We start from the raw sequence: 23,184 nt of genomic DNA on the forward strand, positions 1-23,184 counted from the left end.
CATTTCTGCAACTTACCTCAGCCTGTTTATGTAGCAGAGAAATGCTGATTTTTTTATTTGATCATTTTAAGAATTCTTTACATATTTAGCAAATTTTCCACCACACCCAAAAATTCATGATTTTTTTTTTTTTTTTGAGCTGAAGTATGACCTGCATATGACCCCCCTTTTTTTGGATCACATGAAGCAAGTCAAGAACAAGTAATATTTCACCTATATTACCATTAGTTGATTGTATTGTGGTTGTATTTTGTCCCCCCATAAAGTACTTCTCACTTAAAGATGAACCGATATTAAAATTCTAAGGGGCGTTTACATGACACGGGTTTCTACTAAAAAGGGAAAGCTTTATGCGTTTCGGCTGGTCATTTACACGACACCGGTGTTTTGGGGGCCTAACGTTAATTTTCACTTAACAAAATGCTAACTTTTGAAAACGGGATTCAAAGTTTTTTTTAAACAACACCCTTATCTCCGTGTGAACTACAGAAACACATTTGTGAAAACCAGACATGCGCAGTAGCATTGCAACGCTTTTGTTTTTATCTCCTTTAAATAGGTGTGTAATGTTTCTTTACAAAGTGACATCGCCACCTACTGGCCTGGCATGAATAATACAGCAGTTTGGTTAACGTTTTTTTACAATAAAGTCGTCTGTACGCGATAAACCCAAAGTAAAAACGTTTCTGTTTTCAGTGTCATTGTCGTGTAAAGGAGCCTTTTACACGACACCGCTTTTAACTAAAAACGTTAAAAAAATTAACAACTTTTGAAAACGGGTAACAAGTGCAAGTTTTTGAAAACGGTCTGTGTAAACTGTGTAATTTTTTACAGTCTATGGTGTAAACTACAAAAACTCGAATCTCTGAAGACGATGACGTCACACATATGCAGATTACGTGTTCAGTCTATACAGTGTTTCATCGCCATCTAATGGCCTGTCGGCAGAATACAGCTTTTAGGCATCGTTTTAACTGGTGTCGACGCGGAAAAAACACTCTCCGTTTAGTGCATAATGTACAAACAAATTATTTGTTTTAAAATTGGCTATTACAAAGAATGCATTTAACAGTGCTTATATTCATCATCTGCTAACAGACCAAAAATGAGACATTTGTTGCATAATGTTTTTTAATTGAAATATATAAAACATCTTAAAACAGTCTTTTTCTCTACAAAAAGAATGTGTTCTGCTTCATACAACCGCTTTATGAAAAACAAAGTATATCCAGAAACGTTTAAATTCTTCGAGCTGCAACAATTATATAAAAAAACAGGACGCCATCAAATATCAAGGGCAGTTCATACGACACAACTTAACTGAAATTCAAGGACAGTTATGCTTGCTTTGTAAGGACAGAACAGAAGATTTTTTTAGAAAAATAAACAACAAAAAAAAAAGGTCACTTTCCCAAAAAAACAGCGTATCCACTTTCTGATGAAGTCTCTTCCATCAGGGGTATTTCATGCGAGTTCATGAACAGTGTAAGTCCAGCTCCGGCCCTTGTTTGCCTGTTCTGTCCTGAGGGACTGTTGTTCAGCGAGATCAGGAATAGAGACACGTGAACGGTGTCTCCGAGTTCAGCTCTAGGCCACAGTGACGAATCGGCCCCCTTTGCTGCTCTGCTCGGCTGCCGCCACGCGCTGGTCCTTCAGAATGCGAAACCGCTCGTTGAGGGTCATTCCGGTCTGATAACGGAAAGCAGAACAAATCAAGGTGACCATCGAGTTTACCAGAATTGATCTTGGTATAACGGGATGTAAATGCGTTTGCAGGAGCTGTTTGGGAACAGACTGCTTTTTCTCCAAGCAGAAAAACAAAACCGATTACAGTTCAGGATTTAGAGGAATAATTCAGGTTATAAGCAGATTTCTTGAGTGGACGTAAACTATTTGAACCAGAGAACAGGATCAGTCTTATTCATCAATGAATAATTCAGATCTGTTTTGTGGATTAGATCAACAAAACCATAGAGATTTAAAAAAAAAAATAGTTTGACCAATCAGATTTCCGAACAAAGTTACGAATAACTGGAATATAGCGTAAAACACTTGCAAATAAAGCATCGTTTTCATCCCGTGTGTTCAAAAGAACAAAATTGTGATTTTCAGGGAAGTTGGTGCAAAATATCTGTAAAGAAATGGTTTCCCCTGCAATCGGGGGTTACATTCATACTACACACATTTTCAGAAATACATAAATTCAGTTTCAGTGACTCGACAATAAATATAATTGTGATTTGTCCCACCTGCTTTCCAACACTGTTGATATCAAACTGCAGGGCGACACCTTTGGGAGGTTTCCTCTCGGGCTCTTCTTTAGGTGGAGGTGGCGAGCTGGTTGAAGGCACGGGGTGCAGCGACCAGGACTGAGCAGGTCTGCAACGGGGGAAAAGAACGAACATCATTAGTTATGCGCTTCAAAACATTCACAACGTGCCAAAAGCCTCAAAGGTTAAACCGGTCAAATTAAAATGACGAGACAAAACTAATGGACGTGGTTTTTGAAATATGTGGGGCTTGTTAAACAAAATAGACAGCTTATCTGAACAGCTTTAGGAGAATCCTTTCAAATACAAAAACACATCAAAACATCTGAATGACAAGCGGCGTATGTTTTATGAATTTGTGCATCTGAGTGTAATAAAACGTAATCATACTCAGGCTGTGTTCTAGCTGTGGGGTTTTCTATTGACACTGTGAGGAGGCCACTGTTGTTTGTAGGAGTGCGCCACCTGGTGGAAAAGGGGGGAGAAATCAGGATGGGACTTTTGATAGTGGCAACTTTTTTTGATCAGTAAAAATACAGAAGAAGAAAAAACTAATATTGTTAAATATTATTACAATTCTAAATAAAAAATTTCCATTTTAATTTATTTTAAAGTGTAATTGATTCCTGTGATGGCAAATCTGAATTTTCAGCATCATTACTCAAGTCTTCAGTGTCACATGATCCTTCAGAAATCATTCCAACATGATAATTGGACACAATAGAATAATAGTGTAACAGCTGCAGCAATATTTCTAAAATATAATTTAAGCAGCAATATCACTGAAAAGTGATTGCGTACAGAAAACAAAAAACTTGACAAATGGTGTTTACTTACGAGCCAGTTCTCTGAGTGGGTGGAGCAGACTGTGCCTTCTGAACTTGTGCATGAACCTATTTAGAAAAAAGAAAAAGTAAAATTGTATGAGACCGAGAGCCGAACCAGGACAATCTCATTGTATTGGTCTTGAGTTTTAATTCAGAATTAAAATGTGTATTTTACCTACACGTCTATATGAACATCGAATCAGTGATGCCACTAAAAAAAACTACTTACAACTCTGAACCAACGATTCGATGAGACTGATACAGTGAAGGATTTGTCAGACAGATTTGAAATGATAGTCTGTGAGTTTAATGTGCGTGTGCGATTTATTAAATGCGATTCAATTAATACAACACACACTCTAAGGACCAGTTTCTAATTTAAACATGTTATAGTGAAATGTGAGTGTGACCCAGTCACAAGAGCCAATGTGTAACAAACACAAACTGACAGGTGCAAAGAAAATGAGTTCAAAGCTACACATTTTACACTACACAAACTACACTACACATTTAAGTGAAACAAAAGGCTCTTTAAAATTTCATGAGGTCATGTGACCAGAAACCATTTATTCAGCTTTTTGCCAGAAGGGATTTTTTTCCATGCATGCTCTAGTGATAAAGTGAACAGCTTCTGTGCTGCTTATCTGCCAGCATCTCTGTGAGATCTGAGCCGCAAGATCATTTGCTTCTTACTTTAAGTCCTCTTCTGAAGAGGAAGGTGGCCTGTCGTGCTTCTCTCTGTGTTTGCTGGGCAGATGGAGCGTTCCTGCAGAGAGCGGATGATCAAGAGAAGACAAACATTTACACATCACTGAGGAAACTTGGAGAAAAAAGACCATGAATAAAGGAATGATGTCATTATTCAACCCTTCCCACAATGTCACAATTTCCTATGATATTAAGTCCCATCCTGATGTTATTTTTTAAGTAAAGCATGGTAATCAATAAGAATTATATCACATTATGCAAGCATTGTGGATTTTGTTCACTTGAAATTCTTAGTTTCAATGAATTACAAATCTAACATTGACATGTCACCCATATTTTATATTTCATGCATGTTTCAGAAACTATCATTTAAAAAAGGTACACTACGCAACTTTTGGCCCTCTAATAGTTAAAAACAAAACTGCGCGCATTTTTTGGAAGAACATTACTTTGGTTGTGCTTCGGCTCTGTGTGACTGTGCGGATGAATATGACCCTTCAGAATAGATGATGCTTTACAATGAACTCTGTTAGAGAGCTACATACTGTATGGCAGCTTCTGGAGTAATAAAAACTGCAGCTCCATTTCAAAACCCTCAGTTCTCGCCACCCTCAAAAAGCCAAGCCAATGTTGATTCTTGTTTTATTATTACGAGCTCTGTCTGTTCGGCGTTTGTTTAAAACGGGTGATTCCCAGGAGGTTAAAAAAATGTAGCTGCTCCATGTCAACATTTCACACTCATTGTGACAAATAACCTATGCCACTTCTACACTAAACACACAAAGTAACCAGAGAAACCGTTCTCCATCTCAAGATATGACGAGACACGATCGAGTGACATATACGCAATTTCCCACGAAAAACATCCCGACACATCTAATATGTGCACTTATAATAGAGTTACCATAGTGAATCAGGGTAAAACAAATCACGTTTTGGAAGGATTGATGATGTATTGACTGATTATTTCAATAGTTAATTTTTTATTTATTTTTAAACACCATGCTGTTTAAGAGCTACATGTTTTTGGTAAACTCAAGATGTGCCTTATCACATGGTGTTGTGGCTTCTTATGCACTGTGTTTTCACGTCTGCTTTCATAAGGCACTGCACATAGCAACCACTCAGCTTCCACAGATTTTCTCTCAGATATTAAAACAAACAAAAAAAAAAATCTCACCATTTTCTGCGAAGCCGAAAGGGTCTGTGAGGAACTGGGCCCTGAGGTTTCTGGGAGTCCATCTGTCTGTTTGGTCTCCTCTGAAACGGCATCTGTCGCCGCTGGGTGTCGCGCCGCTGGACAAATGGCTGAGACCTCTGAGACAAGTGAAAACAACAACATCTAAATTCATTCACACATGCATGACAACAAAAATCACCTTTTAATCCCAAAGTTTGACCATCTCCAAACGTATTCCCATAATCACCCTTCAGTGCAAGCTCAGTTATCACACCTGGTTAAAAGCAGCATTGTTGGGCATCGGCCGGTTCGGCATCGGCCGGTTCTGAGCTGGTCTGTTCTGGGCGGGTCGGTTGAGTGGACTGATCCCTTTAAAAAGAGCAGCATTTTTTCTCGCTGCTAAACCAGTGATGACCCCCTGCCCACGACGCCTGGCCACCGCGGGAGGAAGCTTGCGGTTTTGACCAAAGCGCTTGTTCACAACACCTCCAACAACTGGCCAAAACAAAACAACATCAGATTTGGCAGAACTGATTTGCATACTATAAATCACTGAAGTAAAAGAACTTTGTTATTTTGTGGCTGTTGGTCAAATTTGTCATCCTAAAACATGCCTTCAGAAAAAAAAAATCAACTTTTTAAACAGAGGGAGATATCACAGAATCTTGATTCCTCAACAGGAACATTTCAATAAAAGGTACATTCTGACTTCTTTTCTAACACTTGCGGAAACAAGTTTACATAAAAATTATACAGGCTGTATAATAAATCAATAAAAAGATAGTGTCACATTCTGACCTTTTTTAGATGGTACTCCGGGTCTTGACAGGGTTTTCTTCCCCTGGGTGAACCGGCCTTTCACAGGGAGTCTGTGCTTTGCCTTCTGGGACTGGATTTGTTTCTGCTTCTTATTCAGCCTGATAATATCATCTGTGGAATAAGAATGCAATAAATCTGAGCAAAGCGAACTATACAAGTCATCATGCAAAGTCTTGGGTTTTTCAATTAAACACTAAAAATGACAGTAAGCAGCACACATATATATATATATATATATATATATATATATATATAAAAATAAATACAATAGATGAATTCAATCAAACATTAATTGAACATGTATCGAAAACACAACAATTAGCATTCTGGTTAAATAAATTATACTCAAAAAATGTAGCTAATTGCAGTCAAGCTATCACTCTAAACGTGGTTATGATACAATACAATATTGACACAGGTGTAACGTTATTACATTCCGATAACAAGTGATTGCTGTGATAAATAAAATGTAAAATATCAAAATGCTAAACACGCTAGGCTAGTTTTATCTGTGGCATTAACGTTACCTAAAGACATGTCAACCTTATCGGGACCATCTGATTCTGTACTTCCGCCACCAAACGAATGAAAACTAGATTTGCTCATAATAATGCCGTTCGCTCGATGTTAGATACGAAGAAACAAACTGCACACGATCCAAACAGCCCAGGCGAACACACTGAACCTAGCAGATTAGCCAGCTTTTACTGGCCGCTCAAAGCTTCTGCGCCTGCGCCGACCTACGCACTTAGAGCTGAGGCTCTTGGGAAATGGAGTTTATTCTGGAAATACCTTTCTTTTTTTTCTTTTTTTTAAGTCTGTGGGAAATACCAAGGACTTGTTTTCATGTAGATTTTGTGTGAAATAAAATGGAGCAATACTTTCCACATATGATGATTTTTTGGTAAAATATGGCAAAAACAGTACTTTATTTTCGTATTAAAATATATATAATTACAACATGACGTGAACGCACCAATATATCTGATACATATACATACATATTTTTATGTATACATATTTTTATTGTTAGATATGCAGCAGACGCGTAAGCCCCGCCCCAATGACAGTCATTGGTCAATGAGCGGTGTTGTGTGTTTCTGGTGTTACAAAACCATCATCTACACGTGAGGGAAGGTTGCAGCAGGCTACAGAAAGTGACGTTTGTTTCATTTGTTCAGTTTTCCTGTTATATTCTCGTAATGCATCGTCCAACACATGCAAATTACCTCGCTGTTTTTATCTGACGTCTCTCTGTGTATGTATGTGTAGTTTGTTTTCTACGTGCTTGTCCAGATACAGCAGAAGAGCGCTGCTCCTCCGAGTCCGAGCCATCAGCGATCCAAACACAACTCCACAACATTACACCAGCAGCATGTCTGCAAACAAGCGCAGCCTGAAGCGCCAGAGAGAGCCCGCGAGCGCCGGTGGGAAACAGCCGAAGCCCGCAGGAGAGAGAGGGAGAGAGTCCGGTGGGAAACAGCCGAAGCCCGCGGGAGAGAGAGGAAGAGAGTCCGGTGGGAAACAGCCGAAGCCCGCGGGAGAGAGAGGGAGAGAGTCCGGTGGGAAACAGCCGAAGCCCGCAGGAGAGAGAGGGAGAGAGTCCGGCTGGCTGCTGGAGCAGGTGAAGGAGCTCCGCAGAGACGCAAAGGGGTGCGAGTTCAACAAAAAGCGCCTCCGCTACCTATCAAGCACCCAGAAAATCAAACAGGGCTCCGATGGGGTCCTCTACTGGATGTCTCGCGATCAACGAGTCCAAGGTAAAATACACAGTGAAAGTTGCTCAGTACAATTGACCGTTCGCAAAAGCCACGCCCCTTAGTTATTGTTACTACGCCCGTCAAACAATTGAGAACCATAGCCATGGCTGGGTTGAGATCCATACGTGATTGGTTTTGGAGTAATGCACCAGATATCCTCCAGGGCACGACAGAAATATAGACAGAATAGCGCACGGGAGCACATGCACTAAACAGTTTTGTAAAATTATATATCAATCATTTTTATTTGATCATATATCATTTTACAAAACTGTTTTGCGCATGTGCTCCCGTGCGCGCTATTTCACAACACTGCACGCGCTGAACCATCAACTCTCGATGATGTTCTCTTCATTCATAACTCAGCCGACTGAGAAGGATATATTTGTGTGAATAGTTGTGCAACTGCGCGAACTTTGTTTTGAAGTTTAATGTTTGAGTTCCAGAGGAATTTGTGACTGTGTACCTGTTCAACCACATCAAAGTTTCGTAATTAGTAAGTCCGTGCTTTTTCTCTTTTTTCCTCTTGTTTGCTGACTGATGAGGGCCGCAGTGAAACGGTGTTTGTACATGTAGCCTATTTTTTTAATAATAGTTGCAAGCAATCATAAAATACAGCAAGTTTTCAGCCCGTGCAGACCTCACTGCCACAGGCGCATCGTTGCACTATCTGCTGGAATCGGAATGTTTGACGGAGGTCCTTCTCCTTAGTTACAGTTGCTGAGCTAGGATTGGACGAGAACCGTTAGAGGGCGGGGTTTTGCGAACGGTCAATTCAGTTACCGTTCAAAAGATAGCGGTCGAATGCTTTTTAAAGTCTCTTATGCTCACGCACGAAGGCATTTATTTGACTAAAACACAGCAAAACAGTAATGTGAAATATTATTACAATCTATTCTAAAATAACTGTTTCATGTTTTTATTCCTGTGATGGTAAATCTGAATTTTCAGCATCATTACTCCAGTCTTCAGTGTCACATGATCCTTCAGAAATCAGTCTAATATGATGATTTGCTGCTCAAGAAACATTTATTATTATTGTCTATTTTGAAAACAGTTGTGCTGCTTAATATTTTTCTGGAAACGAAGATTTTATTTGAAGAAGTTAATTTAAAATAGAAATCTTTTATAACACAATCAAAGTCTTTACTGTCACGTTTGATCGGTTTAATGCATCTTTGCTAAAAAATTTTTTTATTAATGTCTTTAAAAGTGTACACTTCTGCTGTTTGTGTTGCAGATAACTGGGCACTGATCTATGCTCAGCAGCTGGCCTTGGCTGAGGAACTTCCTCTGCACGTCTGCTTCTGCTTGGTGCCTCGGTTTTTGGACGCAGCTTACAGACAGTACGCCTTTATGCTAAAAGGACTGCAAGAAGTGGCAAAGGTACAAATATATTCCATCATGACCTAGAGTCTATTCGCACCAGGAAAGCCCGCTAGTTCACTTGCTTTGGTCCGGACCAAATACATACAATGTTGATTTTTTGTTCGTTTTGTGTGGTTTCCTTTTACATTGCCCTTTTTGCATGTGAACCAAAATTAGTAAACAAAAACCACACGTGTGCTAAGGTCATCCATTCATTGGACAGAAATTCGAACCGGTTGTTTGGTCCGCACCCGAGTGCGATTGCTGCATTCACACCTGCCCAAAAGATCCGCACCAAGGCGGGAAACGAACTTGAGTTCGATTCAATCAAACCAAAAAAGACCGGTGTGAATACACCCGTAATTAGAGACATCATTTAGGTCTGGCATGGGACTGGCCGGTGTTTCTGATTGGCTCCGGACGCACACCTAGGTAGTAGGGAGATTTAATGTGTGCTATTTTATTCTAATGTAATGTCTCTTGTTACAGGAATGCAAAAGCCTGGATATTCAGTTCCATCTGCTGTCAGGAGAACCTGGGCAAAATCTGCCAACCTTTGTTGAAAACTGTAACTTTGGAGCCGTTGTCACTGACTTTAACCCTCTCAGGATCCCCCTCCAGTGGATCGAGTCTGTTAAGAAACACCTTCAGTCTGACATCCCTTTCATTCAGGTGTGCCAGTCATCTTTATTGTCTTGTGCACTTGCATGCCACGTCTCATCATCACTACTGCAATGCTCATTTCTCCCAGTCCACACTGATTTACTTTTTCATACTACTTTACATCCAGGTTGATGCACATAATGTGGTGCCGTGCTGGGAAGCATCTGAGAAGCTGGAATATGGAGCCAGGACAATACGGGGCAAAATCACTAAACTTCTCCCAGAATTCCTCACAGAGATTCCGCTTGTGGACACGCATCCACACGCCGCTCCTCAAACAGCAAAGGTTTGATGAAGAACTCTATTATAGTTGTAGCAGAGATGTGATTTCTCCATATTTATATGAATTTCTGTATTTTCTGACATGAAATATCTGAGGAAAAAATAGCTATGTTTTCAAATACATAAAAAAATGTATTTAATAAATATGAAATAGTAGTAGTAATAATAATAATTAGGTAACATTTTACAATAAGGTTAATTAGTTAATGTATTAACTAACGTTAACTAACAATGAGCAATATGTTTGTTACAGTATTTATTAATCTTTGTTCATATTAGTTCATAAAAATACAGCTGTTCATTGTTTGTTCATGTTAGTTCAGAGTGCATTAACTAATGTTAACAAACACAACCTTTGATTTTAATAACGTATTAGTAAATGTTGAAATTAATATTAACTAAGATGAATAAATGCTGAAGAAGTATTGTTCATTCTTAGTTAATGTTAACTTATTAACCTTATTGTAAAGTGTTACCAATAATTATTATTAGTTAATACAATTTTTTTTATTTAAATAATAATGCAAATATTATTTTGAATAATAATAATACTACATATTGTTAACTGGTGTTACTGATTATTATTATGAATGCAATTATTATTAATTATTATTATTTCAATAACAACAACAATAAGAAGAAGAACAACAACAATACTAATTTATTATTTGTATATATCATCATTATTCATAATTATTTATTTTACACTAAAATAGTATTATTGGAATTTTTATATTGGTAATATAAATAGTGGTAATATATTCTTTAATTTTTGGAATTATTAATTATTAAAGCACTATATTTTTTCATTGATTTCATTTGTTCATTAAATGTATAATTTAAATAATAATATAAAATATTATTTTTAATAATAATAATAATAATTATTGTTAAATAGTGTTCCTAATTATTATTATTACAATAATAAATAAAATAGTGGAAATATAGTCTTTAATTTTTGTTTAATGATAATATAAATAATATTAATACAATTATTATGAATTAAAACGATAATAACAACAACACTGTAATTCTCTCTCTCTCTCTCTCTCTCTCTCTCTCTCTCTCTCTTTATATATATATATATATTAAACGATAACAACAACAATAATAATATATCTTTTTTAAATGAATTGTTTATTGTTGCCATTCTCAAATGCACGACGTCAGTGAATCCTCATTCTACTCATCAGGGTGTTTCGCATCTGCTTCATGTCAAATCCCTGTGTTTCAGCCGTTAGACTGGGAGGAGGTGCTGTCGTCTCTCGAGGTGGACCGTGCTGTTGGCGAGGTGGACTGGGCTCAGCCTGGCACCTCTGCTGGCATGGCCATGTTGGAGTCCTTCATTGATCAACGCCTGCGTTTCTTTGCCACCGACAGGAACAATCCCAACTGTGACGCCCTCAGCCGCCTCTCCCCCTGGCTCCACACCGGTCAGTCTGTGCTTTCCTTTTGTTTATGCAATCAAAGAAAATGGCTTCCAATGTCACCTAGATGCAGTTACGAGGTTCTAATGATTGTGTATGTTGTTCTCTCCTGAAGGTCAGCTGTCTGCTCAGCGTGTCGTGAGGCAGGTCAAGCGGGAAAAGAACGCCAGCGAGTCCGTGGCGTCTTTCACCGAGGAACTGGTGGTGCGCAGGGAGCTCGCTGACAACTTCTGCTTCTACAACCACAAATACGATGATGTTTCAGGTGTGTGCTGCTCCGTCACTCGCTTCAGTCACACAGATATCAACATCTTCTCTGTTTAAACACTTCTCTGCACAGGTGCGTACGACTGGGCGAAGAAGACTTTGCAGGAGCACTCTAAGGACAGCAGACAGTACCTTTACACAAGAGAGCAGCTGGAGAACGGCAAGACCCACGATCAGCTGTGGAACGCCGCTCAGGTAACTAACTACACACAGTTTTACCCTACACTTAATAATCACTGTTGTAATGGCACGACCAGTGAATGTGGCTGGTCTGTTGTAGCGTCAGCTGGTGTCAGAAGGGAAGATGCATGGGTTCCTGCGCATGTACTGGGCAAAGAAGATCCTGGAATGGACCGCATCCCCTGAAGAAGCCCTCTCCATCGCTATATATCTGAATGACCGTTTATCTTTAGACGGATGCGATCCCAATGGATACGTGGGTGAGAGACATAATGACGTCCTGCATCAAATATGGTCTTCTTACAATAAATAATAAAGGCATTAATGCTAAGAATATATTGGCATATATCATTTTAGCAAGGTTTTTTTAAATGAGTAAAAACCGACAGGAAAGACTTTTATAATGTTACAAAGGATTTATATTTCAAATAAATTTAGTTTTTTTTACTATACATCAAATAATCCTTATAACAAAGTATCACGGTTTCCACTTAAATATTAAGCAGCATAACTGTTTTCAACATTGATAATAATAATAAATGTTTCTTGAGCAGCGAATCATCATATCAGAATGATTTCTGAAGGATCATGTGACACTGAAGACTGGAGTAATGATGCTGAAAATTCAGCTTTGCGTCAACAGGAATAATTTTTTTTTTAAATATATGAAGAAGAAAAAAACAGTTACCTTGAATTATTATAATATTTCACAGTATTACTGTTTTTACTGTATTTTTGATTAAATAAATGCGGCTTTGATGAGCATTAGAGACTCTTCTCTCAAAAACATTAACCTCACATTTTTGAACGGTGTCATTAGTCTTTCCAAAATGTCTTTATATGTAATTCTATAAATGAATTGTTCTTTAATATTCTTCACAGGATGCATGTGGTCCATCTGTGGCATCCATGACCAGGGCTGGGCAGAGAGGCCCATCTTTGGGAAAATTCGCTTCATGAATTATGCTGGCTGCAAGAGGAAGTTTGATGTGGCGCAGTTCGAGAGGAAGTACGCTGCTATAAAGGAGATCTCCAAAAAAGACACCAAGACATCTGTGTAGTTTAATTCTAGTCAAAATTCTGTTTAAAGTTCAGTTTGTACTTGTTTTTCTGACAGACATTTTTTTCTCTAGTGAGGTAAAGTTTATTAATGAAATGCTTTATTTGGTTTGGTGGTTTAAGGGCTATTGTCTGTTTTTACATGTCTTGTGTTTACATGGACTACTTCTGATCAGTGGAGCTATAACTGTGGCTTAATGTGTTGTAGGGTGATGCATCGTAGACTTCAGAAATGCAGTGTATAGACATCGGTTTTCTGCCTTTTTATGTGTGGTGGTGGAAGAATAGTTCCACCCAAAAATAAAACATTATTTGTTTTCTTACAAATATCTCTCATATTGTGCTACAATACTGTGCCTTTTAAAAACACTAGGGGGCCTCGGCACACTGCTAAGAGAGCCACAGGATGCCTTAAAATGATTTCAATAGATTTCTTGAAAAATCAAGATGTACAGTAAACTGAATATTTATTTTTTTAAATATTTCTTTTAAACAACAAAATGCCAGAAGAGCAATCTGTATTAGCTACATACGTGTTAACTTCTAAAGATGCTCCACAATCTGAATGTAAAATATAATGTCTTGTGTTGTTTCATCTCATTATCTTGCATTTTAGTCTGAAATTAAGGTATTTGTAATAAGACTAGATATTTGAAATGGATCAATTATTCTCGCAATATATCCATTTAGATATATCGAATCACAATCTTGATTTAACTATCCTATATGGAATGTCAGACAGAGATATTTCATATTGCGTAATGCGTAGTATGTTATAAAAATGAAGAAGAAAATGTCAAAAAGAAACTCCATGTAAACAATATTAAAATTTTAATACGATCATTACTATAATAGATAAAAGAGTGACACTGACAGCTTTTCAATGATTTTTAATGGAGCATGGCGTTAAAACGTTAGTTCTGATATTTCTTTTATACATATTTTGTTAACACTTTACAATAAGGTCTCATTTGTTAACATTAGTTAATGCATTGACTAACAATGAATAATATATTCTTATAGCATTCATTAATAAATGCTACTGGTTTTACTGTATTTTTGATTAAATAAATGCAGTAAAATAAAAGATATTTAGTTCACATTAACTCATTAACTGTTACCCAGATACAACTTTCGATCTTAGGAATGTGTTAGTACATTTTGAGATTAATAAAATTGATAAATGCTGTAGAAGTATTGTTCATTGCTAGTTCATTTGTTAATTTGTTAACAAATGAAACATTATTGTAAAGTGTGTCACCCATATTCTTAGAAAGTGTTTCAGCCAAAAGCTCAACATAAAGTTAAACTGAAATGAACAGAAACAAGTATTTACGGGAAAATATACATGTAGGTTGCCATGTTGGAATACAAGTACATTTATATGTATTTAAGTAAAAAGGCAAATGACATTGAAAACAATATGAAAAAGTATGTACAAACAGGATCTAAACAACAGCCTATTAAATATAGTGACACATGATCCAAAGTATTTTATACTTGCCCTCCAGATTTGGCTATTTGGAATATTTAGCGTCCCCAAAAAATATTATTTAGCATATTATGCAATTGACAACGTCTCTGGGGACTATAATCAATGAAATACAAACACTTTTTTATCCTCTTAGATTTATGTATTGGGCTCTGTGTAGAAGCATATAGATAAAGATAAAGTAAACAGGAGAAGGTTTCAGCAGTTCACCCTTGAGTAAAGACACGTTACCTCATGCATAACAATTCACTGTACAGACATCTGCGAAATCACATTCACAATCCATCGCTATAAATCAATCTATAGCTCATTTTTAGTAAATCGTTCATTTATAAAATATATTTTGAATATTTCACATTCACTATGATTACTACATTCCTACAGAACAGAAGTTGTAGAACACAACTTATAAGAAATATAAACATGAAAAACTGTTTAATATAACCTCATCACATCACCACAGTGTTGCCCAAATCTACTGTCATCAATACATTCCAAAGTCCAAAATAATGTAAAGTAGATTTTTATCAGTAAAAATGATGGGAAAATGACTTACTGGAATCATACAATATTTACTTAATGCTGTCCATACTCTGCGTCATATGCAACTGTATTTAACAAGACATGATTTATTATTTTACAAGGATGCATTCAATTGATAAAAAAATGACATTTATAGTGTTACAAAATATTTCTATTTCAAATATAAAGTTCTGCATGGCTCGGGCTTCTTAACTCTGCTTGCAATCACATCATCTCTATAGAGCACAGCTGATTGGTTCCTTCTGTAGCCAATGAGTGCAGCGCGCTTTCAGAAACCCTCCACCTTCCCCAGCTCCACCTGTATAGATCTGCTACAGGTAATTTATGCAGCTATATTATACAGCAGCAGCGTGTCGTGTATGTATTGACATGAGCAAGTCCAGTGCTTGCGCTTATAGCAGAAGCAGCAACATAGCAGATCTATTCCGCCAAGACCAAACATATCAACATTGTCATATACATTACCATGCAAAACACTCAGAGAGTTGCCATGACAGAAATGCAGTTGTTTTGAACCTTGTATTTTTCAAAGAATCCTTAAAAAAAAAAAATGTATGTATGTGGCATATAACTTCATCTACCAACTTTATATATTTATAAATAAACTTTGATATCATTTAAAATTCTGTCATTTATACAGTTCCAGTCCTTAAATTTGACTGGCTATGTGGCACTCCAAGATTAGTCAGTGAGTATGACAGTGTGTCACTCCACAGTGTTCCCTCTGTGTGCGGTGCTGAGAGAAAGCCGAGCACATTTGACTGGAGCCAGCAGCCGTTTTATTGGAAGTCAGAGTATCCGTGTTTTTCAGTGGGGAATGGGCAATCTCACTCCGCTCCACTCGTACACGAGGCTCCAGTCCGGCTTTCAGTCTTTGTGCTGTTGCCTGGTGACACGCACAACTTGATGCGTTGGCTTCTTTTGGAACTATTTTCGTTGGCGGAGAAGAAATATATACGCACTAACTGACCAATTTCTTTTAAAGTTATATTTTTGGGCTTCTATTACAGGACAGTAGGAGGAGAGACAGGAAACATTGAGAAAGGAAGAGGACCGTGAGCCAAGACTCGAACTCAGATCAGTCTCGAGACACAGCGGCATCATCTACTCTGTATGAAGGCTGCCCAGAAAACTACAGCACTTTCATGACCAATTTCTTGTGAAAAACTGTATTTTACTCGATATTAATACCTTTTTTTTTTTTTACATTAAAGTAGATTATATTTGATGACGTCACAAATTGAGTTTACATGATACACAATAAAACACTGATAACATTAAAAAATCTGCTTCTTAAAAAAAAATCAGCAATGCAAGAAAATGTTTTTTTTTTTAATGAGATTTGAAATTATACTGTTTTGTAATTTAGTTTTTTTTTTTAAATTGGGCCCAGAAAGATTTTGTTGTTGTTGTTGAAAGAAATGAATAGCCTACATGTATTCAGAAAGGATGCATTACATTGATCAAAAGTCAGTACAGGAATAATGTTAGGAGAATATTTATATTTCTAATAAATTCTGTTCTATTTATCAAAGGTTTCCACAATAAATATTAAGCAGCACAACTGTTAATAATAATAATAAATGTTTCTTGAGCAGCAAATCATCATATTAGTTTGATCTCTGAAGGATCATGTGACACTGAAGACTGGAGTAATGATGCTGAAAATTCAGGAAAAAATAACATTTTAAAACAGAAAACTGTTATATTAAATTGTAATAATATTTTATCTTACCGTTAATCTTATTTAATTTGTTTAATCTGACTGTTTTTACTATTTTTTTGATAAAACTATAATGCAGCCTTGGACTTCTTTCAAAAACACACAAAAATCGAACCCCACATCTTTGAACGATATAGTGTACATTACTTTTTATGCCATCAGGTTAGGCATAGTCAATGTAAGCAATTTGACAAGTAAATGCGTTCACTAATGTTATTGCTGCTTTATGTTTTTATTACATAAAACTGTATAGACAACTTTATATATTGAATACTTTGACAGTGCAACTGATATAGTATTTGGATCAAATAACTTGAACAGAATCCTCTATATTTTCTAGAGAGTCTGTGGCAGACCACGGGGGTTGAATTTGACAGAAAATGAGACAGAATTGGAGGCAGAAAAAGAGGCAGAAACAACACTACGTAATGTGACCTTACTTATTGAGAGCTGACGATGGTCTTTTTGACACACCACCTCACGGAACATTTCTCTGAAGCGTGAAGACATGAGGTTATAGAGGATGGGATTGACCACTGAACTCAAGTAGAAGAAGACACCAGAAAGAAGATGCACATACTCAAAGACATGGTGTTTCTCTGCAGTCCAGTCATAAATGTAGCTCCACATGACACGATCAATGTGAAAAGGAGCCCAGCAGATTCCAAACACAATCACCAATGCACCTGTGACATATTAAAACAGAGAAAGCATTAAGTATTATAAATTATTACTGTCTATATTTTTATTCATTACATTGCATTGTATTATATTATACTGTGGCTCTCAAACGTTAGTGGATCATGTTAGTTAATGCGATGAAATTTACCTGCACAGAAAAAAAGTAAAATGTACTTTTTTCATTTTTCTTTTGCTCGCAAATTTTTTAAGTAAATGTCACATTATGAAATTAAGTCAAATCTACTTAACGGAGTTAAGATAAATTAACACAGACACCTTGACCAGTTAAAGTTTGTTGTGTAATTTCATTTTCTTCTTAGTTGAAGTTTACTTTGCAAAATTCTGTCCCAGTACATTTTACTCAAACAATACACCAGTGCATTAAACATGCTTTTACAGTGTATGTTTACTTAGACCATCCAAAATTTACAGTAGATATTGTGTAGAGTGCACATCTATAGAAGTAGTGGTACCCACCCAAACACAGAGACCTCAATAATTGGTACACAATACATAATAACGGTAACGATAACCTTCGTGGGATAATTTCTGAGTATTAATGTGTCATTTTGAGAAGCAACTGAAAGAACAGCTGGAAAACTGTGAAAGTGGGAACACACCAGTATCAGAAAGTTGAGTAGGATTTAAAAATTGATTTTCTTAATTTTCTAAATATATTTATGCTTTAATTTCTAAAAGGTTCAATTGAATACTAATGTAGAATTGAATTTGTTTGTTAAATTCTTGCCTGAACTTATTCAGTAGATATTGAGTTTTTTTTCTGTAGTATTTACTTCACCACAGAATCATTTTTATCAGTGTGTGTAAACTTGAGGAGAATTGACTTCATACATCCAAAAAATCACCAAAACACCAGTTAATACGGAAAGTGACGTTAGTTCTGAGAAAATTTCTAGCATCAATTGTTTGCACACTATTGTCATCTATAATGCAATGACATTCGCACATTTTAAGTGTCCAGATGCACTTATAATGTGTTTAAATCTATAAAACTAACTGTTACTCTTGGCACGCGTCTGTGCTACTGACAGTATTTATGTTCATGAATAGATCTGGAGTTTTTTGTTTGTATCTCAGTATCAAAGTATATGTTGAATTTTTTTGAGGATGGCCACACAGAGTAAAGTGCTGACCAGCTATTACAATAAGCCAGATGTAGACTGACGCTATTCCTAAATCAGATCCCCTTTGTATTTACAATAACATGACAAGAGGCTGATAAAGCACAGATGAGCATTTTCTGTTTATCAGGACAAATTATTCTCAACAAAGGTCCATGAGGTTTCTTCAACTATAAAACCCCACGCACAGGACAAGAATGTGCCATGACTAAAAGAGCAGGATTTGACTATATTTGTTCAGTTTGAATAATGAACTCTGGAACTTGCGTATTAACAATCTTTCACTGCCAACACTGATGAATTTTGTGATTTGTAAACCTTAACATTCTTTTTTCAAACAATATCAAAAACATTAGTGTTGGGGAAAGCTACTTTCAAAAGTAATGTGTTACTATATTGCGTTACTTCCTAAAAATCATTTAAACTAATTTTGCTCAGCAATAAAAACAAAACAATAATGAAACAAATGCGATGTTTAACTAAAGTCATTTGTGCGTATTGGTATGGTTGCGTTGGATCATTGAAGGTCAGTAGCAAAGATATTGGGTAATAAAGTGAGATTAAATACATAAAGAAGCCTATTATATCTGTGCTATTTGTAACAGATTTGCATAATATTCTGACATTGACATACAACTCAATAACCATCATGTTTACACACAACAACACCCCTGCATCTTACTCATGATTTCTCTCAACATGTGGACAGGAGTTACTTGGGGAAAAAAGTAATCTGATTACCTAACTCACATTACTTATGAGTGTAACATTGACTGGACAAGTATGTATTCTTTAAATACATTCACTTGTATTTATATTTTAATAGGAAATTAGGTATTAAATATTTTAAAGGAAAATATGTGCTATGTAAATAGGTCAAAAGCAATCGCATGAAAATACTTTTTAATTTATTTACGTCAAACCTTGGATGATGCGTCTTAACACGCTATATTATCTAACCCAAATTCAAGTGTAAGATGTTCCTCAACCCAGGGTTAAAAGTAGCTACAAAATTGAAAAAGAGGTCCTGACTCTCGAGGGTCATTAAAAATCCCAGGATATCCTTCGGAAAAAGTGTAAGGGTTTAACCCCGGCATACTGGCCAAATTTAGCCATTGGCCTCTATCCATCATGGCCTCCTAATCATCCCCATATACTGATTGGCTTCATCACTCGGTCTCCTCTCCACCAGTAAGCTGGTGTGTGGTGGGCGTTCTGGCGCAATATGGCAGCCGTCGCATCATCCAGGTGGATGCTGCACACTGGGGGTGGTTGAGGAGATTCCCCCCTTATGTAAAGCGCTTTGAGTAGCCTAAAGCGCTATATAAATGTACCTTATATACATCAAGGTTTTCCAATACTGTGGGAACTCAAAATAGTTTTGAACTAAATTAAAATAACAAATACCATGGCTTTATCTTATTTTAATGTTTGTTTTGTCTTATTTTGCATAATTTGAGTTCATCTGCCCTGTGGAAGTTTATGACGCCCCCTTATATGCCCTGGCCTCCAGGTTGAGAATAAGTGATTATACCAACAAACGTAATTGAGTTATATAAGGTGTAGCTCCTTAGCAATTACAAGTTTACAGTTTTTACACTGTACTTTTCAATCCTTTCCTACTTCATCCCAACTTTTCATCATCCAATCAAGCCCAAATATATAAAATCCTACACTCTAAAAAATGCTGGGTTGTTTCAACCCAATTTTGGACAAACCCAGCCGTTGGGTTAAATTTTTACATTCGATTTTTAACCCAACGTTTGGGTTTGTCCATATTTTACCCAAAATTGGGTTGAAACAACCCAGCATTTTTTAGAGTGTAATTAAAGTTCCCTAGATTTAGCTTCAGAATGAATATCCTTCTTAATTTGGAAACATTATGAAAACTGTGAATGCTGTTTCGTGTTGAATCTACTGTTACTGGCTATAGCAGAGGTAAGCAGGAATGGAACTCACAGAGCATTTTTGTGACTTGCCGATGACGTGCCCTCTGATTCACCCCATCCTGATTGAGCCCAATCTTAGAATCGAAACACTCCCTTTCCCGATGCAGCTGCAGGCCGATCAGCACATACAGCACGCTGATGGTCAGCATTGGCAGTACGAAGAACAGCAGCGCTGTCACTTGCACCAGCAAGTTGTAGATCCATCTATCATGCACCACGGTACACACCGCTGAATCTGGGAAAGTGAGTCCAAAGCGGGGCCTTAACGTCTCCACGCCATGCAGACTGGTATTGGGCAAGGCGCATAACAGAGAGACGGCCCATAACACGAGGATAACGCGCTTGGCATGAGCATGCGTGGCCGTGTGTTTGGCTTGCAGGGGATGCACCACTGCTCTGTAGCGCTCAGCGCTCAAAGCAGTCACGTTGAGCACAGAGGCAAAGCAGACCGTCTCAAACAGGCAGGTTTTGAAGTAGCAGCCAGCAACGCCAAACAGAAAAGGATAGTTGCTCCAGAGCTCGTAAAGCTCCAGAGGGAGGCCGAGCAACAGCACGAGGAGGTCAGAAATGGCCAAGCTGAACAGGTAGTAGTTTGTAGTTGTGCGCATAACACGGTGGCGGGCGATGACAATACAAGTCAGGCCGTTGCCCAGCACGCCAACTAGGAAGATGAGCAGGTAGGTGACACACATAGGCAGGAAGAAGGGTGAACGGCAAGGGCCGAGGTTCTTCTCCAGGTAAGCGCCGAGGCTCAGACAGAGGTCCGACTGGTTCACTGTTCTGCTTTGGCATTCTTCCTCTTTGGCGGAGCACCATGATGCATTCACAGCCGCGTAGAGGGAGTCTGGAGAGGAGCAGTTGAACTGGATCATTGGTTACCAGGAGGAAATCACCTGCAGAGGTTACAACAAAGACAGACGGGGTTAACCCCCTCAGACCTGAATTTTTCCCACTAAACACATTTTTTTACCTTCTTCGTGATATTATTTTGATCTAAAAAACTACATTTTTGCCAACTCATTTGTTTACATGTTCACTACAATGGATACAATTACTAAAGCAACAAGAAATCCTCATATTTTACTTAAGTTTGTAAACTAGTGTTGAAGATTTTGAAAAAACAAACAAACAAACAAACAAACACATAGTGTACACATAATGCAATAAGAATGTAGAAATAACACATTCGTTCCTTGCTTGTGAAGGGATATCTTCTCTTTACTTTTTGGACTGTTATTTTAAAGCCATATTTCTAACATACAGTCAAACATGACACTCAACAAACCTAGCTAGTTCAGATATTTCATGTGTTCTAGCTCAAGCACACCTGGTGCAACCAATGAAGCCCTTGATTTTGCACCTGAACACCTGTTTTGCAGATTTGTGCCGTTGTGAGGGATTATATTCAGAGGGTTGAAAAAATGTTGAGACTGCAGAAGTCATTAAAAGTTGCATTTTCAGTTGAATTTGGGGAAACCACTGATTGATTTGTTCATTGCAAACAGCTGAAAGTCTGTCAGTTTTGCCAATAAACCTGATTTGCAATGGGGGTTGAATCATTTTGATTACAACTGTATATAACACACACATTGTTTAAATATTTAATATTATTATTAATATTCCATTTCATATCACCTCTAAAAGTCTACCATTTGATTGGGAGGTAGTCAGTTTATGTGAAACACTGCAAATCGCTAGTTTCTCAGGGTCAGTCAGACCCCAGTCCTGCGTGTCTGTGGAGTGTAGACCGTTGCTCCACAGCATGTACGCCACAGCTGTGCCATAGTGTCGACCACTCTGACTGTGTATATTCTGAACAGTACAACTATGTCTCTTGTGTGTACTTTTCATTTAAAAGAACAGTAAACAGACCCAAACAAAACTGAATAAACACATTAATTCATGGTATGAGATGTTTAATCTGTGGTGCTTCTGGAGATTTAATTTCCATAGTTCAGTTCCTGTTCTTACGCACTTTTGGTTTGTTCAGGAGTGGCCTCTTAAAGATTGAAATAAACTGTGGAAAAGCATGTTTGTTTTTCTGGTTTATTAAGACAGTCTGTCTAAGAGGTTTTCAGGACCACTGCTGGAGAAGTTAGGGTTAGTATTCTTTAAAATAGTCTTTAAAAGTTTTGACTGAAGGCTGAAAAACCTTTAAAGTCAACCTTTTTCCTCCTTTGTTTTCAGTTCATTTTAAAATAATTTTACATTATTTGACATTTTGCTTCTTCGAAAACATAATGTCACTTTCAACTTTATGTTGTAGGAGTACAACTAATGCAGAACAGAACACAAAGATCTGTCAATAAATTAGTATTAATATAAAAACAGATGCATACCCACAACAATTATTAAACATATTAAACAGTATTTGTAATACCGTAGAATAACCAATGATAAGTCATTAGAAAAAGTGTTTGAAATAAAAAATATATATAATAAGAGACTCCCCTAAGCAGGAATGCATTTTTATTTATGTTGTAAATAAAATGATTGGTAATAAATGAGCCTATAAACACTTTTGGTGGCAGATGTTTGAATGTTATTGTTATCTATAATTAATGTAGCATTAATCTAATAAGAATTGCAGTAGTTGACACTTATAGTAAATAAATTGCAATTTGCACTGTAAACATCTATCAATGAACTAGGATTGCTAAACAAATAAGATGAGCAGATACACAACATCAAATGATATTTCATGTTAATCAATAATTGTAATTTGTATGACAAAAAGCTGCTTACAATAATAAACAACTGCAGTTTAAAGCAGAATTCTGAGTAAAATTAGTAACATTTCTATTTACAATGTAATGTTTACATTTTAGCCTAAATGAGAATCTT

The 23,184-nt window shown here is 37.0% G+C and overlaps 3 protein-coding genes across 5 annotated transcripts; 1 reads left to right on the top strand and 2 right to left on the bottom strand.

Annotated features, from left to right (window-relative positions):
• Nucleotides 1-839: 839 nt before the first annotated feature.
• Nucleotides 840-6,554, bottom strand: LOC306999494 (UAP56-interacting factor-like). The gene is made up of 9 exons (XM_079614199.1): nt 6,332-6,554; nt 5,784-5,915; nt 5,260-5,480; nt 4,986-5,122; nt 3,791-3,863; nt 3,108-3,163; nt 2,661-2,735; nt 2,250-2,379; nt 840-1,689 (listed from the first exon to the last, which is right to left on the bottom strand). Exons 1-9 carry the CDS (start codon nt 6,408-6,410, stop codon nt 1,588-1,590), a joined length of 1,005 nt encoding a protein of 334 aa, XP_079470325.1. The 5' UTR covers nt 6,411-6,554; the 3' UTR covers nt 840-1,587.
• A 296-nt stretch (nt 6,555-6,850) lies between these two features.
• On the top strand, nt 6,851-13,655 carry cpdp (CPD photolyase). 3 transcript variants are annotated; one of them, XM_079614201.1, is made up of 10 exons: nt 6,851-6,961; nt 7,077-7,564; nt 8,805-8,950; nt 9,422-9,604; nt 9,723-9,881; nt 11,112-11,318; nt 11,425-11,569; nt 11,645-11,766; nt 11,852-12,011; nt 12,634-13,430. In XM_079614201.1, exons 2-10 carry the CDS (start codon nt 7,180-7,182, stop codon nt 12,810-12,812), a joined length of 1,686 nt encoding a protein of 561 aa, XP_079470327.1. In that variant the 5' UTR covers nt 6,851-6,961; nt 7,077-7,179; the 3' UTR covers nt 12,813-13,430. The 3 variants fall into 3 exon arrangements, with proteins under 3 accessions (XP_079470327.1, XP_079470328.1, XP_079470326.1); XM_079614202.1 differs by having other exon boundaries at nt 6,907-7,564; nt 12,634-13,655; XM_079614200.1 differs by having other exon boundaries at nt 6,942-7,564; nt 11,112-11,310; nt 11,420-11,569; nt 12,634-13,134.
• Nucleotides 13,656-16,179: 2,524 nt separating this feature from the next.
• Nucleotides 16,180-21,233, bottom strand: nmur1b (neuromedin U receptor 1b). The gene is made up of 2 exons (XM_079613823.1): nt 20,351-21,233; nt 16,180-17,254 (listed from the first exon to the last, which is right to left on the bottom strand). Exons 1-2 carry the CDS (start codon nt 21,210-21,212, stop codon nt 16,905-16,907), a joined length of 1,212 nt encoding a protein of 403 aa, XP_079469949.1. The 5' UTR covers nt 21,213-21,233; the 3' UTR covers nt 16,180-16,904.
• Nucleotides 21,234-23,184: the final 1,951 nt, after the last annotated feature.

Source organism: Phoxinus phoxinus (genome assembly GCF_949152265.1).
Source record: "Phoxinus phoxinus genome assembly, chromosome: 5".
Taxonomy (NCBI): Eukaryota; Metazoa; Chordata; class Actinopteri; order Cypriniformes; family Leuciscidae; genus Phoxinus; species Phoxinus phoxinus.

Coding starts and splice junctions, on each gene's coding strand:
- LOC306999494 (XM_079614199.1), bottom strand. CDS start 6,410: ATGAGCAAATCTAGTTTTCATTCGTTTGGTGGCGGAAGTACAGAATCA. Junction 5,916..6,331: donor TAAGGTTGACATGTCTTTAG/GTAACGTTAATG, acceptor CTTATTCCACAG/ATGATATTATCAGGCTGAAT. Junction 3,164..3,790: donor TCTTCAGAAGAGGACTTAAA/GTAAGAAGCAAA, acceptor TTTTCTAAATAG/GTTCATGCACAAGTTCAGAA.
- cpdp (XM_079614202.1), top strand. CDS start 7,069: ATGTGTAGTTTGTTTTCTACGTGCTTGTCCAGATACAGCAGAAGAGCG. Junction 11,570..11,644: donor CAAATACGATGATGTTTCAG/GTGTGTGCTGCT, acceptor TTCTCTGCACAG/GTGCGTACGACTGGGCGAAG. Junction 12,012..12,633: donor CGATCCCAATGGATACGTGG/GTGAGAGACATA, acceptor TATTCTTCACAG/GATGCATGTGGTCCATCTGT.
- nmur1b (XM_079613823.1), bottom strand. CDS start 21,212: ATGATCCAGTTCAACTGCTCCTCTCCAGACTCCCTCTACGCGGCTGTG. Junction 17,255..20,350: donor GCAAGTCACAAAAATGCTCT/GTGAGTTCCATT, acceptor AATATGTCACAG/GTGCATTGGTGATTGTGTTT.